Source organism: Arachis stenosperma, chromosome 8 (assembly GCF_014773155.1).
Source record: "Arachis stenosperma cultivar V10309 chromosome 8, arast.V10309.gnm1.PFL2, whole genome shotgun sequence".
In the NCBI taxonomy this organism is placed as follows: Eukaryota; Viridiplantae; Streptophyta; class Magnoliopsida; order Fabales; family Fabaceae; genus Arachis; species Arachis stenosperma.
This window is the reverse complement of record NC_080384.1, coordinates 28,237,393-28,253,181: the sequence shown is the minus strand read 5'-3', so window position 1 is coordinate 28,253,181 and position 15,789 is coordinate 28,237,393. Positions and strand designations below refer to the sequence as shown.

The window sequence follows — 15,789 nt, the reverse complement described above, 5'->3', positions numbered from 1 at the left end:
TTAGGGAAAGAGAACCCAACTATCGAACAAAAACAAATATAACCAACAAAAATTTCAAAAATAAAAAGACGAATCGGCACTAAGCTAAACACAATGTTCAAAAAAAAAATCACTAAGCTCAACACAAGAAAAACCACATAAAATCGTCATTGCAATTCCATTGTACAAATTTACCCTCATCTTTGATGCAAAAGACGCATGATTCCAACGAAACCAACGTGATTTTGAGTGGCAAAATAGTCATTTTAAGTTTCAGTAACGAGTCAATGCAAAACCCTAGTGTCAAATATATACCCTAGTTCTCCCAAACGTTGCGCCTTCATTTCCCTCTTTGACTCTGAAACCCTAGCCGTTCGATTCTTCTGCAGCAACAATGCCGCCTAAGTTCGACCCTTCGCAGGTCGTCGATGTCTACGTCCGAGTCACCGGAGGTGAGGTTGGCGCGGCGAGTTCGCTCGCTCCGAAGATCGGTCCGCTAGGTCTCTCTCCGAAGAAGATCGGAGAAGACATTGCTAAGGAGACAGCAAAGGACTGGAAGGGACTGAGAGTGACGGTGAAGCTCACCGTGCAGAACCGTCAGGCTAAGGTCTCGGTGGTTCCGTCGGCGGCGGCGCTGGTCATCAAGGCTTTGAAGGAGCCGGAGAGAGACCGGAAGAAGACGAAGAATATTAAGCACAACGGGAACATCTCGCTGGATGACGTCATCGAAATTGCAAGGGTTATGCGGCCAAGGTCGATGGCGAAGGAGCTGAGCGGCACCGTTAAGGAGATTCTTGGCACGTGCGTCTCCGTCGGGTGCACCGTCGACGGGAAGGATCCAAAGGATTTGCAGGAGGAGATCACGGACGGAGATGTTGAGATCCCTCTCGATTGATGAACAAGTTTTCTTCTATTTCTTTTTATTTTTTCTATATTGTTTTTTGTTATCTCTGTTTAATTAGTGCTTTTTTCTTCTGATATAATTTTTGGGAAACTGCTGAAGGATAATTCCAAATTCAATTTACTCTTGAGGTAATTGACAATTGAGATGATGTTGAGGAATTTTTGTGATCCTGTTTAATGTGGAATGCAGTTTTACAAGGATAATGTGTATTATTTTTAGTGTATCTTCCTTCTAAGGGTGGATTGCATTGTTTTTGTTAGTTTATTATTACATATCTCTTTTATTATTGCATAATTGTATTCCGTTTATTCGTGTGCCTATTGTTTATTAGTTGTAGTATAATATATGTTTCTCCATTTGAATTCTGTGTGGAGTTTGTCACCGCGATCAAATCGGTATTACCTTCTCTGAGGATTGTTGCTATTCTAATTTCGTTATTCTCACTAGGTCTTTTACAAGGCTAGTTTTTTTTATCCTACATGTCTCGTTCTTATCTAAAATTGATTTATCATTGGTGCATATTAGACTTGATTTTACAATATGGTGAATGAGGTGAAACGTATTTGTTTCTACTAGGTGGTTGTGTTGTCCACGTGGTTTGTTTCTATCATGATGCAATGTTCGTTTCACTATTCGTGTTGTTTGATCTTGCACTATTCTTGGCTTTGAAGCCATTTTTAGTCTCGTGTTGTTCTCGCTGCCACTCGTTTTCTCATTCATTCCGAAGTTTTTGCTTCCCCGTTTGTGTATATATATAGCTCTTGATTTCTCATTGCATTTCAAATCAATTCAATCAACAGCACTTTCAAATATATCTCTCCCTAGGAATCCTTCAAGCCAACATTTCAATAGTCCCTCGTTTGGTTCTGCTTTCTCTCTCTTCGTTTCATTCAGGGACTTAGAGAGAGATCCACACAATAATAAAAGCTTCCATTAACAGAGGCCGTAGCCACCTCTCAAGTAAGACGTTTGTCTTCAATGGCAAGAGAGCTCAGGCAGAAAATGCAGCCCTGGATCGAGGTTGCACCCTTGCTTCTGGATTTCCCTTGGAAGCCCTCCAACTCTCCCAAACTCGAGACCATTTTCGAAGAAAGAGCTGAAGAGTTTGATGGTGAAGACGATGGTCGTGCCGACCTTTAATTGTGAACTGTTTGTTAGGACAGGGCTGGCAATGGCATTGTATCCTTGCAAAGTCAAGGGCAGTGCCCAGTTCCCATTTCTAGCGTCCCTATTCTTTCTGTATTTGAATATGAATAGCGAGACGGCACTCACAAACAATTACAGCGGCAGATGGGAATAATCAGAGATGATGCATTTGTATATGCAATTGTCTTGGATCTATGATGATTTAGTATATCAGTCATTTATTAAGTTGTACATATTAATAATGCGGTAACGTACCATAAAACAATGCCAAGCTACTCATAAATGAGTGTGCTTCGTGCTATGTGTTGAACATCTCTCAATCAGAGTTAAAATTCATGTATTTAAGTTTTATTTTATTGTTCTAGACCTTCATGACTCGTGTACCATTCGTAGTAGTTAAATTTACCTAAACAATTCAAAGGCAGAAACTCGAAAAAACAAAGCATGGAGGTTTTTTTTAATTATTTGGGCCGAAACAAGCTTCAATTAAGAAAATTGATGACTTTACCTTCAAATATTTTGGGCTTTATCCTTGCTTATTGTTTTCCGGCTTGCTAAGTCTTTGTTTAAAACAGAATTAACGTTGAAAAAAGAACCTAATTACAAACTAAGTAGGACAAGAACGCAGCTGAGACTTAATTCAAGTGACAAAATTACGTGTCTCTTAATACGTTGCACCCGGATTTGAAACTTGGCATAGACCAAGTGCGAGTGTTCCTGGAAAATACAGTAGGAATAAATTTTTTTTACCAAAGTCTAAAGTTAAAAAAAAAAAAAAAAGATCCCAAGGAGTTAGGAGATTAATTTAGAACATTTTAAAATGTCCATTATAATACGAACGTTTAATCCCGGACAATTAGGATATCAAAACAATTGTCGTCAGCCCTTCGGTCGGTCATGATTTTGCTAATATAAGTATGCAGTGATAGATGACAGGCTGACTAATCATATAATTCCAAAACAGCCACTAATCCTTATGCATTAAAATATCAGAAAATAATATCTCATAGTATACTCAGTGAAAAAGATAAGTACTATTTCAATTTATAAGATTGAATTAGATGAATATAAATAACATATCTTTTATTATAAATATTCTCTATTTCATAACCGTTTTTAAGTTTTGCTTTAATTCATTTTGAGATGGAGAGGCGTATTATGGTTCGAGAGGCGGAGAGAAGGGGAGGTGGGAACCGGGCAACCTCTTCACGTTGGAAGGATCCGCGGATTTGGACTAGAGAAGAATATCATCGCTTAGAGAGGGACTCTTTTACTATCTTTGTAGATAATCTGCCGGAGGATATCTCTAGGAGGGAACTGTATCAGCTGTTCAACTGGATAGGAAGAATCAATGACGTTTATCTCTGTAGAAGACAGAAGAATACAAAGGCGTACATGTTCGCCTTTGTTCGATATACGACGAAGGGTGGTGCCCTAAAAGCTATAGCTGAAATGCACCAATACAGGCTGCGTGGTAAAACGGTCTCTGTAGGGGAAGCTAAGTTTCGGAGGCAAATGCAGGAGGGGGACCGAAGGGTGCTGGTGGATCAAAGCAGAGGTATGGAAAGGAGGCCGGAGAGAATTACTAAGCAGAATGAAGTGGTTCAGCATCCTATGGAAGGCGGAATGCAGGCAGGGGACCAAGCGCGTATTCACCAAGGTAATGGATGTATGAAACGGATTGCACTACCTGTACTAGCAGCGAATATGGAATGGTTGGCCAGAAGCCTAGTAGGGTACACACTGAATCCTCTGGACCTCCGATCCTTGAAGAGGGTGATCCAAACAAATGTGCCTCACGTGGAAGATGTTAGGGAGATAGAGAGGACCAAGGTACTGGTAACGTTTGATACGGTGGAGCATTCTGCTGAGGCATATACGTTTAAACTGGATTCAATGTTACAAGTTTTTTATCGAATCCGGCGATGGGAGGAAGCAGAATGCGGCGGGTCTCGTCAGGTATGGTTGGAATGCTACGGAATGCCTATTCATGTATGGTCGGAAGAGGCATTCAAAGCGGTAGGAGGCCTGTGGGGTAACGTTATACATTGTGCTATTCCAACAGGAGCAGGGGCTTCATTTCGGGTAGGACGGGTTCAAGTAGATACATGTGTCTTTGATGAAATTAGAGAATCGGTCAGGCTTGTTATTGGAGAGAAGGAGGTTACAGTATTTGTGCAGGAAATGGGGTGGGTGACTGGTGGGCCGAAGAATTCAGTGGAGGTGAAGCAAGCTTATGAAGGGGTAGTTGATGTTGGTCATGGGGAACATAGCTGGAGAAAGGCGGAGGTGCCGAGGGACCTAGCGGCAGACATGATCACCGGCAATGAGAACGGGGGGAAACATGAGAAGGGCAGGATAGTAAACTCAGAGGTACTATTGAATGATATGAACGTTGACTTTTTGAATTTTAAAAAGATTGTTGAAGTAACAGATTCGGAGGGTAGTACCAATAATAATGGGAAAGGGGATATGCTGAGATTTGGTGAGAGTGAATAAGGGGATTCTGACAGAACGGTTACGCAGGTTTTTAGTTCGGGGGAAGGAAGGGTTGTTGGTTCAAGCGTTCCTCGTGCTGACCTATTGCAGAAGGATGAGCCAATTAGGCCCAACACAGGACGCAGCTTAGGGGGAAGGGAATTGGGTCATGAAACAAAAAGCCCAATGTTAACTAACCAAGGGGAGTGGGGGGAACCGGGTCGGCTGAGGTTGGGCTGCAACATGGTGGACTGGGTTGACATGACCCGTTTGATTCAGGAAACGCCCAAGGGTAGGGTTGCGCGAGAGGCTGTGGCTGCGGGTGGGTGCAAAGGCAAAGCTGTGGTCAATATGGTTTGTGAGGCAGATGCTGAATGGGACCAGCAACCTATGCATGGACGGCTGCCGACGACCTCCGTGGTATGTGAATTGGGGTTGGTAGGCTGTGAACAGGACAGGGCGGTGGGTGTAGTGGCGCGGGCAACCTCTGCTGCGTCGGGGTGCGATGGGGGCGGTGAGGGGACACCCGTTGATCGCGCGAAGGGAGAAGCTGGCCGGACCAGGTCGCCCGTTCTGGGAAGAACGCCGGTGGTTTCGGAGGAAGGCGAGGCGGGGTACCAACGGCCCGAACAAGAGGTGCTGCGATTGGGAGCGGGGGTGGAAATCGGAAGAGATAGGGTCAGAAGGTTAGAGAATTGCAATGGTTCAGGAGGCAGGGAGCAGCGTGGCACGGGCAGGGAGGGAAATTTTACTGATAGTTGGGTGGATGAGGGTGCAAAGCAGCAAATGATCAGGGCAAATGTTGACACCATTGGGAATGATCAAGAGGAAGAGGCGGACGACCAAGGCTTGGTGGGGATTGAGGAACATGTTGAGGAAGGGGCTGGAGCTGAACCTGGCAGTGTGCGGCTAACGGAGGGAAATGATGATCGGATGTCTATGGAAGCACAGACCAAGGAAAATGCGATTACATGGGAACTGGCAGTGGAATCTGGCGCTGTGCTGTTGGACGAGGACGTGGATATCATGGGTATATTGCAAGCTCAGAATGAAGAAATAGCGAAAAAGCGGAAGTTGGCGAAACAAAAAGCAAAGGCAAGAAGGAGTCGTCCAAAGAATAAACAGAAGGTGAGCAGTAATTTGTTTAAATGATTGTGAGCTGTTGGAATATTAGGGGTTTGAGGGGGGATGGAAAGATGAGTATGATTAGGACGTTGAAAAAAAAGTATAATTTAGACATGCTAGGTTTGATAGAAACTAAAAGGGAGAATATCTCGATGTATGATGTTGGAAGGATTTGGGGACATAGTTCTGTCGGTTGGGAATTTGTGGAATCTGTTGGGGCGGCGGGGGGGCTTCTGTGGATGTGGGATGATAACATGTTTAAGAGAAGGAATTGTTATAAAGGAGATAGGTGGTTGTGTATTGAAGGAGTAATAACAAAGAATGACTTTCAGTGTGCTTACTGTTTGGTATACGGGGCACATGAAAGGGAGGCAAAGTGGGTGGTGTGGGAGGAGTTGAGTTATATTGCAGGTTTGTGCTAGGTGTCTTTCTGTTTGTTGGGTGACTTCAATGAGATTTTGCAAGTTGAAGATCGAAGAGGGCTACAGAATTTATCGGTCTCAGCGGAAGAGTTTAAGAGTTGGGTTCAAGACATGCAGTTGGTGGATCTCCCCCTTACGGATAGGAAGTTCACTTGGTTTAGGGGCAAATCTTGTAGCAGAATTGACAGGGTGCTGGTTAATATTGAATGGGTGGAGCAGTTTCCTGACTTAAGGCTGAGAGGGGGTCCAAGGGGCTTGTCCGATCACTGCTCGTTGATTGTGGAGGATACAAAAGTGAGAGGGGGGCCTAGACTATTTAGAAGTCTGGATGCCTGGTTTAGCCATGAGGGCTTTCTAAGGATGGTAAAGAATGAATGGCGGACCTTGGGAGGTGGTCCATTCCTTGATAAACTGAAAGCCTTGACGATACCATTGAGGCAATGGCACAAGGATAATTTCAGAGATATGGATACTAGACTGCAAAAGTTTGAGGAAGAGCTCAGGAAGCTAGATGAGCAGGTTAGTGAGGGGATATATGATGGTACGACGGAGGCTAGAAGAAAGGCGTTGGTGAGATTTTGTGAAAAATGGTACAGTAGGATGGAAACGCATTGGAAGCAGATGTCTCGATCTAAACATGCAAGGGACATGGACAGGAATACCCGGTACTTTCATACTATTGCATCGGCTAGAAGACGGAATAACTGGATTGATGCTCTGATGATTCATGGTCGGCTTGTGAGGAATCAAGAGAGAATAAAGCAAGCAATTAGGGGATTCTACAAGGAGTTGTATTGTCAGGAACATGCTCCGAGTATAGGTATTCGGGATGGGTTGTTGAAGCAAATTGATAGAGCTGAGGCAGAAGCCTTGGAGGTTTTTCCGTCGGCTGAGGAAATTAGGGAGGCCGCTTGGGATTGTGAATCGTCTAAGGCCCCAGGTAGTGATGGATACAATATGAACTTCATTAAAAAATGCTGGGATGAGTTGGGTCAAGAGTTCACAGAGGCGGTGATGGATTTCTTCCACAGGGTAAAGCTACCAACAGAGGTGAATATAACATGGGTGACTCTGGCCCCAAAATTCCTGGGTGCTAAGGAGATTAAGGATTTTCGGCCAATAAGTCTGGTGGGTTGTGTGTACAAGGTGATCTCGAAGGTGATGGTGAGAAGAATGAGGATGGTGATGCCGGGTTTGGTGGGTGAGACTCAGACGGCTTTTGTGAAAGGGAGAAATATTCATGATGGTGCTCTGATAGCCTGTGAGACAGTTAGTTGGCTTAAGGCACGGAGGAGGAAAGCGGCGATCATAAAGCTGGATTTTCATAAAGCATATGACAGAGTCAGGTGGAGTTTTGTGGATATAGTGTTACAGAAAATGGGATTTGGCCAACGCTGGAGGAATTGGGTGAAGGAGTGTGTAAGCACGGCCACTATGTCTATTCTGGTGAATGGGGCGCCGTCTAAGCCATTCAACATGGAAAGAGGTCTCAGACAAGGGGATCCCCTTTCTCCATTTCTGTTTGTGTTGGTAGTGGACGTGTTGAATAGGATGGTGGGAGAAGCTGTAAGGAATGGGCGCATTGAACCGCTGTTGGTTGGCGGGGAGCATATCAGTTTGTCGCACCTACAATTTGCGGATGATACGATATTGTTTTGCCCACAAGAGACAGAGACAATTCTTAATTATAAAAGACTGTTGAGGTGTTTTGAGTTGATGTCGGGGCTGAGCATTAATTTCGAGAAGTCAAGTTTGATATCGGTGAACTGTGAGCAGGACTAGATAGATCAGGCATGTGGATTGCTGGGATGCAAGCAAGCGGTATTACCTGTAAGATATCTCGGGATTTCTTTGGGTGCAAATCCTCGATTGGTGAAGACTTGGAAGCCCATAATTGACAAGGTGGAAGAGAAACTCAGTCTCTGGAAAGCTAAGGTTCTAACTAAAGCGGGTAAGCTTGTTCTTATCAAATCAGTGCTGAATAGCCTTCCTATATACTATCTAAGTCTATACAAGATGCCAAAGGCAGTTGCAGATAAGCTGATCGCTCTGCAAAGGCGATTTCTGTGGTGCAAGGAGGATGGCAAGGATGGTATTCCGTTAGTTAAGGGAGTTGGTTCAGGCACCGAAAAAGGCTGGGGGCTTAGGTATTGGGGATGCGGTGATCCGGAACACAGCGCTATTATTCAAGTGGTGGTGGCGTTTCTCAAAAGAAGAGTGCCCATTATGGAAGAAGATAGTTTGCTCATGCAACAACCTGAACCCTGCTGTAATGCTAGTGAATCAGCAGTTACCAGTGAAAGGAGGGCCATGGAAAGATATATGTCAGTTAAACGTTCAAGAGCAAAGGATAAAAGATAAAATGCTTACTGGCATGGCGATGGAGGTAGGGAATGGGAGGAGTACCCTGTTTTGGGAAGATAACTGGCTGCAAGGTGGTCCTTTGAAGGTGACATTTCCAAGACTTTTCTCAATTTCTAATCAGCAAGGATCGAAGGTAGGGGAGTGTGGATTTTGGGATGGACTTGAGTGGATATGGAACTTCCAGTGGCGGAGAGAGTTGTTCCAATGGGAGCTGGAACTTGTCCACCAACTTCATGTGCGGCTTAGGCAGGTGAAATTGTCAGAGGATAAAGATGATAATTTGGTTTGGAAGTTTGATGGTAAAGGGGTATTTTCTACCAAATCTGTTGTGCAGGTACTACAATCGGAGACTCTGTCGGATGAGATAACGAGCTACAGTTTCACAAGTTCTATTTGGAGGGGAATGGTACCGCCGAGGATTGAGCTTTTTGGGTGGTTTGTACTTATTGGCAGAGTAAATACAAAGGAGAGATTGATTAGACTAGACGTCCTTAGGCCCAGTGATAATATCTGTGTTCTTTGTAACAAGGAGGTAGAGTCGGTGGAGCATTTATTTCTCAGGTGTGAGATAACATGGAAGGTGTGGTGTAGTTGTTTGAGATATGTTGGGGAGGTGTGGTCTATGCCTGGTACCATAAAGGAACTGTTTGAGCGGTGGGCCGGTAGGCATAAGCAGAAACAGGATCAGAAGAAGTGGCTGCCGGGATTCTTTGCAGTTATTTGGAACATTTGGGTGGAACGCAATGCGCGGATCTTCAATAATCAGAACACAGATGTGGAGTTTGTAATAAGAAAGACGATTCTGAGTTACGACGAATGGACTACGAGTGTTCCGTAGGGGTTGATGGCATCACTGGAAGTTAAAAAGTTGTATGTAATTTTTTTAAGTACTTGTTGTTTCTACTGTTGCTCTACTTCAGTGTGTTGAGCTTATTTTCTTTCAAAAAAAATTATAAATATTCTCTAACGTTGATTTTGCAACCACTGCTACAGTATTACTCTCGTGACATGGACAACAAATGTGCCATTCAAGCTATGCTTTTGAGTAGAATTTTATGATAAAATGAAACATGTAATGGGAAGATGATGATGATTGATGAATACCATAGCAATCAAAATTCCGGCAAGAATATTGGGCATAACTCTATGTGGTTTATTTAAATTGTCCTATGATATATTTTCAAATATCATGCGTGAAATTTATGAATCAATGAATGGAACGTAATTGAACAATATGATATATATTTGAAAATAATAGAATGAAAGAATGTTGTTGTGGCTGAAAAAGCACCACGTGTCGAACATTTGTTGGCCAGAGATGATGATCAATGTTTGTACAAATTTTCTTTGGCTAGCCTTGATTAAGATAGGCAATGACAATTTCGCTGGTCGGTGCCTGAATTCCAATTAATTTTGTAATTAATAGCTCAATTTCGTTAGCTTATCCATGCGCTTATGTAGAAATGTATTCAATTGCTTCATAAAAAATATGTAATGGATTATGGACCAAAGTTAGTTTGTTAATCATGTCGCCGTCCAATAATTCCTTATTTTTTAATTTTTCTTCGAATATCATGTTATGAAACCAATTATTTTTATTAACCACGCGATAGAAAAGGTTAATCACAAGATATAAAGTGCTCAGAAGGGAAACTGGTCGTATTTGATTAATAACATGAATTTTGTTGAACAAATCTGATGTATAAATTTGCATGCATGTAGAGTTTATTTGTAAAAACCTTATTGATTTTTTACGCTATAAATTAAACGCACCCTTAATGTAAAAGCAACAATGCCAATTCATGATCAGTATAATTGACAATCATTATTGGTAATAATCTTGCACTTGAACAGCTGAAAAGAAAACGAAAATGTATTAAATAGGGACATGCACAAAATTGAACCAATGCTTAACTATAGTTATAAACTTATAATAGTTAAGTTAATAAATACCCTATTCAAAATGTTCTCTAAGTGCCAACAGAATTTATTATATTATTTTTTACTAATATTTTTAATTATTAATTTAATTTTTTTAATTTAATAATATAACCATATATTTTTAATCTACATTTTTAAGTATTATTAATTAATTACTAATAAAAAATAATAAAAAATTTTACTGATCTTTTAATATTTTTTCTACACGAACTTTAAACTTTAAATATGCAGTCTCTTTTATATATAATAATATTTGAGGAGATTCCCAAAAACCAGTTAAAATTGGCCATGATTATGATTTAATTTTGCTTAATTATTTATTACATATTGCAGTTAATTAATTAGAAATGGTGGGATCACAATAGTTGCGAGGGCCATGAGTCCGTAGTTTGTTCTGGAATTTGCTCTGAACCTATCTGAATTTTAGGTGAGTCCAGATAAGTTCATCTGGCAAGCATTCGTCACCCAACAAAAGTGACAACTACTTTTCCTCTTATTTTAATCACATTATCAATTACGTACATATTTAATGATGCCGAGAACAATGATTGATAGCTTTAATTTCTTTTACTTCCATATATAATAATATATATGCGTTTATCTCTTGCAATTTTTTTATGACAATATTTCGTGGCCACTAATTAACTTTAATTTGATGCTTTGCTTCATATAGTTTCGTAGAAATGGCAAAAGTTAGATGATTTAAAACTTAAAAAGTCACTCTGATCCATGGAGTTAGCTCCATATTAGCCTAATCCCCTGCTATAAATTTTCGATGTAATTTTAGATCGTATGAAATTAAAGTTGTAGGTAGGATTTAATTCCATATATTATAAATCTGTTCTTTCTAAAAATTTAAATTTATAAGAGAAGATGTTTAAATAATTATATTTTTAATACGATTTTTTTGTTTAATTTTTTTTGTTTAGACTCACTTTCTCTTTTTATTATTAGATTTATACTGAAATTATTTTTTTAGATAAAAATAAATCGAATTTTAAACTTTTATATTATAAAAACTTTGATATATATATAAAATTATTTCTTTTAAATATTTAAACAAACAAAAAGAAATACATAAATAGTTGTATATACATATTATATCTTATATTTTAAAAATTTTGAATTATATGACATTCAATATTCTTCATATTTTGTAAAAACGCAATACTCATTTTTCATTTTGCAATATAAATATAGACATGATGAATTGATTTAAAGACAATCCAGATAGTATTGTATTAGATAAGTGTAATTTATGCTAATAAATAGATTTTCTATTGATTGTATTCAAAAGATCTTTCCCGAATAAGGGGAAGAGAAAATGAGGCGCAGTTGTATTTACTTTCTTGCAAATAACTTGCGTATGGAATTGATATTCATTCAAGATGGTTAATTATTACATAATTTCCACAGTAGCAAGCTATAGCTAGGCCATATAAACCACATGCAACGGTTGAATTATTAAGAACCTTTTATAAGGTTACGTTGGCCCATAGAAACAGACCACATAAACCTAAACCCTAAAGAAATTTCCAGAAACCAACAAACATTGATTTATAGACTTTTTTTTTTTATTAATAAGAGTCGTTGGAAAAGTTAAGGGCAATGCACAGGGTTAATTATTAAGGCGTACGGTGGGTCCATGCAAGCGAAATCAAGCTAATAAGGGCGGCAAAAAAATAACGTTAATACATGTCATCAAAGAAATTAATTAATTGTGTTTAATTATTTAACCTAGTGTAGTGGCTCTGTTACCCTGATTCCTTAAATACCCTGTTTTGCTGAAACCTGAAAGCACAGAATTGAATTGAATTGAAAGAGAGAGGGGGGGAGAAAATGACGAAGGATGTTGAGGTAGCAGAGCAAGGGCAAGGAGGAGAGTACAGTGCAAAAGACTATAATGACCCTCCACCGGCACCATTGATAGACTTTGAGGAGCTGAAAAAGTGGTCTTTGTACAGAGCAGTGATTGCTGAGTTCGTAGCAACGCTTCTATTCCTTTATATAACGGTTTTGACCATCATAGGTTACAAGCACCAGACGGACCCAAACGTTGCTGGTACCAATCAGTGTGACGGCGTTGGAATCTTGGGTATTGCATGGGCCTTTGGTGGCATGATCTTCATCCTTGTTTACTGCACGGCAGGAATCTCTGGTAATTTATAATACTTACTGTCTATTATTTGATACAAAAAATAATTTATAATACTTACGCCTATTATTTGATATAAAAAATAATTTTATATGTATTCACGTGAAGAATTATCTAAAAGAATGGATGTGTTGGTTGGTGCAGGTGGACATATCAACCCGGCGGTGACATTCGGGTTGTTCGTGGGGCAGAAACTGTCACTAATAAGGGCACTGCTGTACATGATTGGGCAATGCGCCGGTGCCATCTGCGGTGCCGGACTTGCCAAGGGGTTTCAGAAATCGTTCTACAACAGATACGGTGGTGGTGCCAACACCGTCAGCCACGGGTATAACAAAGGCACTGCTCTAGGTGCTGAGATTATCGGCACCTTCGTCCTTGTGTACACCGTGTTCTCTGCCACTGATCCGAAGAGGAACGCCAGGGACTCCCATGTTCCAGTGTTGGCACCACTCCCCATTGGATTCGCCGTCTTCATGGTTCACTTGGCCACTATCCCTATCACTGGTACTGGAATTAACCCTGCAAGGAGTTTTGGACCCGCTGTTATCTTCAACAATGATAAAGCTTGGGATGACCAGGTACTCTATTATTTCCACTTTCAATTCCAAACTTTACTCATCCTGATGAGCTTATTAGAAAATCAAAGAGAAATACCAGCCGCCATAAGAATTTATTATTTTTGTTTAATTTTTTAGTTTAATTTTGTTAGTGTATTAATTAAATAATATATTTTATTTTATATTTTTAAATATTAATAATTAATTAATGACTAAAAATACTAAATTTTAATAATCATATAATATTTTTCAAAACTAAATATGTTATCCCCAAAAAATAAATTATTATATATTGATAATATTATAAATCTATAAAAATCTATTATTTTTAATTATTAATCTCATTTTTTTAGTTTATTTCATACTTTAAATATTAATAATTAATTATTAATAAAAAATAATCATTTTTAATAATTTTTAATATTTTTTAAATTTGTATATAATATATATTTTATACTAATAATCGTTAAATTTTTATATATATGTAACATGAGTATTAAAAAAAAATCCGAAATTTGACTCTAATTTTCATTTTATATTTGAATGAATACTGAAAAACTATTTTGTTTTTACCAAAAATATTACTTCCTAGCAATTTTTTGTTTAACAGTGGTATAATTGTTTATTTTGATTTTCAGTGGATTTACTGGGTTGGACCCTTCGTTGGAGCAGCAGCAGCAGCGATCTACCACCAACACATTCTTAGAGCAGCAGCAATCAAAGCTCTTGGATCCTTCAGGAGCAACGCTTAATCAAAATCACACCTTAGTTTACTATTTCTCAGACACATCTTTAACTTCAATAATTATTATGGTTAAACTCTATTATGAGGTTATGGCTAGTGTCTATCTTCTTCCCAGTTATCCCATATGCTGTGTATGGGACCCTCTTCTTGTGTGTTTTGGCTTTCTTCCATTTCAAGCTTAGCTGTGTGGTGGGTTTGAGGGCAAAACAGGCCAAAACAAAATGTGGGGTCACATCAAAATTGTAGATAAGCACGCATGCTTTTGTGTTCTAAGGGTGTATTTTCTATCCCCTTTTGTCCTTTCTTTCTTTTTTTTTTTTCTTCATGTTTTCTTCATCATTACGTGTTGCCTTCTGTATTATGATCCTGTGCATTATCCTCATTATTAAGTTATTTTTCACTCTTTTTCGTCATCTTTTTCTCCTTATATACTTCACATCAAAACTGTTAGTACATTGCATGTGTTATTTATAACCTTCTTGTGATAATTGCTTGATCTCTTCTACACGCAGAGTTAATTAAATTACCTTAAATTTATACTATTTTTATAAGTTGATGTTATAAAATTTTCTGGTCACTCAACTTTTCTTAAAAATTAAATACCAATTTAATTTTTCTTATAGAAAAAAGAGTGAAATTTTATAGCCGAAGCTTATTTTAGCCAAGAAGTAGACATAATTCTGGAATGTTCTTCCTGAATTGGCCAGTGTTATACATCTCTTGTATATTAATTTAGGGTTATTAGTTAGGTAAGCGTAACATATCACTCACGATCCATCTTAGTGTCTTGTGCTTTAATTTGAAAACCGATAGTGACAAAAGCCAAAGTGTTGTGTCACTCAACACTAGACAAAATTAAAATTTGTTTTGCTTTCATTATTAAGCTAAATAAATATGCAAATTAAACTAGCTACAAGTTTCTCGAGCTTTCACTTAATTAATTAAGCTAGCCTTAATACTAGCATTAGGGGTTTAACATTATTGTCAACTGTTTGGATCCTTATCCGAATGTATTAAACTATTGCAAGGATCATAATAAATAGTAGTGGAGGAGGTACCGGGTACCCTAATTATTGTTATTAAATATATAAATTAAATTAAATCATCGTTTTGGACAAAAGTTTATAAGTAAGGCTTAATATATTATCATCTGGCTCGACTTGTCTGATGGTGATGACAGTATTTGACGTGACTTGTTCCTTTTTTGCATATAAAACTATAGCTTGTGGATGGTATTAATGTTTCCCTTTTCATATAAAACATAATAAAAAAAACGTTTCAGGATATGCTATAATATTAATAATATAGGGAAAGAAATAGTAACACGTTAGGTAACGGGGTTCCTTAATTTTTTCCATATAATAGATTAGTGAGCTGAAGAACCTGTCTTTACCTTATTATTATTTTTTTTAATGTATCCCATTAGGTGTACTTTATTTGTTTAATTAATGGTCACAATTAAGCATATCATCTTTTTTAATAGGAATGATGTATATGGTGGCTGGTAGGGACTAATCAAATAAATTTCCTATCAATTTTACATGATGATGCATGTAAAGTTTAATTTCATCATCTCTGATTAAGAAATTAATTGAAATATATATAGAATATAAATTATTATTAATAAAAGAATAAAAATAATATTTATATACTAAAAATTAGTCATTAAATCAATTATCACATAGTTTTAATTTATATTTAATGTGCTTTTATATTTTAGAGTAAAATGACAATTAAATCTTCAAAAATTTCGATTACGAACTAATTAGTCTTTAATGAAAAATAAAATATCAATAAAGTGTTCCACAATAGTAAACATTGGATGTATATCCTTTCGATCCGTCAATAAATAATGCAAAATAAAACAAAATTATTCATGTATTTTGTTATTTATCGTGATGCCTATCTCATTACTGCCACATGAATATAAAAATAATTTAATTTTAGATTATAAAATATTTGTTATTTTT

The 15,789-nt window shown here is 38.2% G+C and overlaps 3 protein-coding genes across 3 annotated transcripts; all 3 read left to right on the top strand.

Annotated features, from left to right (window-relative positions):
* The first annotated feature begins 316 nt into the window (after positions 1–316).
* LOC130943347 (60S ribosomal protein L12) lies at positions 317–1,191 on the top strand. The gene has a single exon (XM_057871188.1). It carries the CDS (start codon positions 374–376, stop codon positions 872–874), a length of 501 nt encoding a protein of 166 aa, XP_057727171.1. The 5' UTR covers positions 317–373; the 3' UTR covers positions 875–1,191.
* Positions 1,192–8,428: 7,237 nt separating this feature from the next.
* On the top strand, positions 8,429–9,256 carry LOC130945721 (uncharacterized). The gene has a single exon (XM_057874428.1). The coding sequence runs from the start codon at positions 8,429–8,431 to the stop codon at positions 9,254–9,256; it is 828 nt and encodes a 275-aa protein (XP_057730411.1).
* A 2,899-nt stretch (positions 9,257–12,155) lies between these two features.
* LOC130944558 (aquaporin PIP2-7) lies at positions 12,156–14,232 on the top strand. Its single transcript, XM_057872921.1, has 3 exons — positions 12,156–12,517; positions 12,659–13,095; positions 13,713–14,232. Exons 1-3 carry the CDS (start codon positions 12,199–12,201, stop codon positions 13,824–13,826), a joined length of 870 nt encoding a protein of 289 aa, XP_057728904.1. The 5' UTR covers positions 12,156–12,198; the 3' UTR covers positions 13,827–14,232.
* Positions 14,233–15,789: the final 1,557 nt, after the last annotated feature.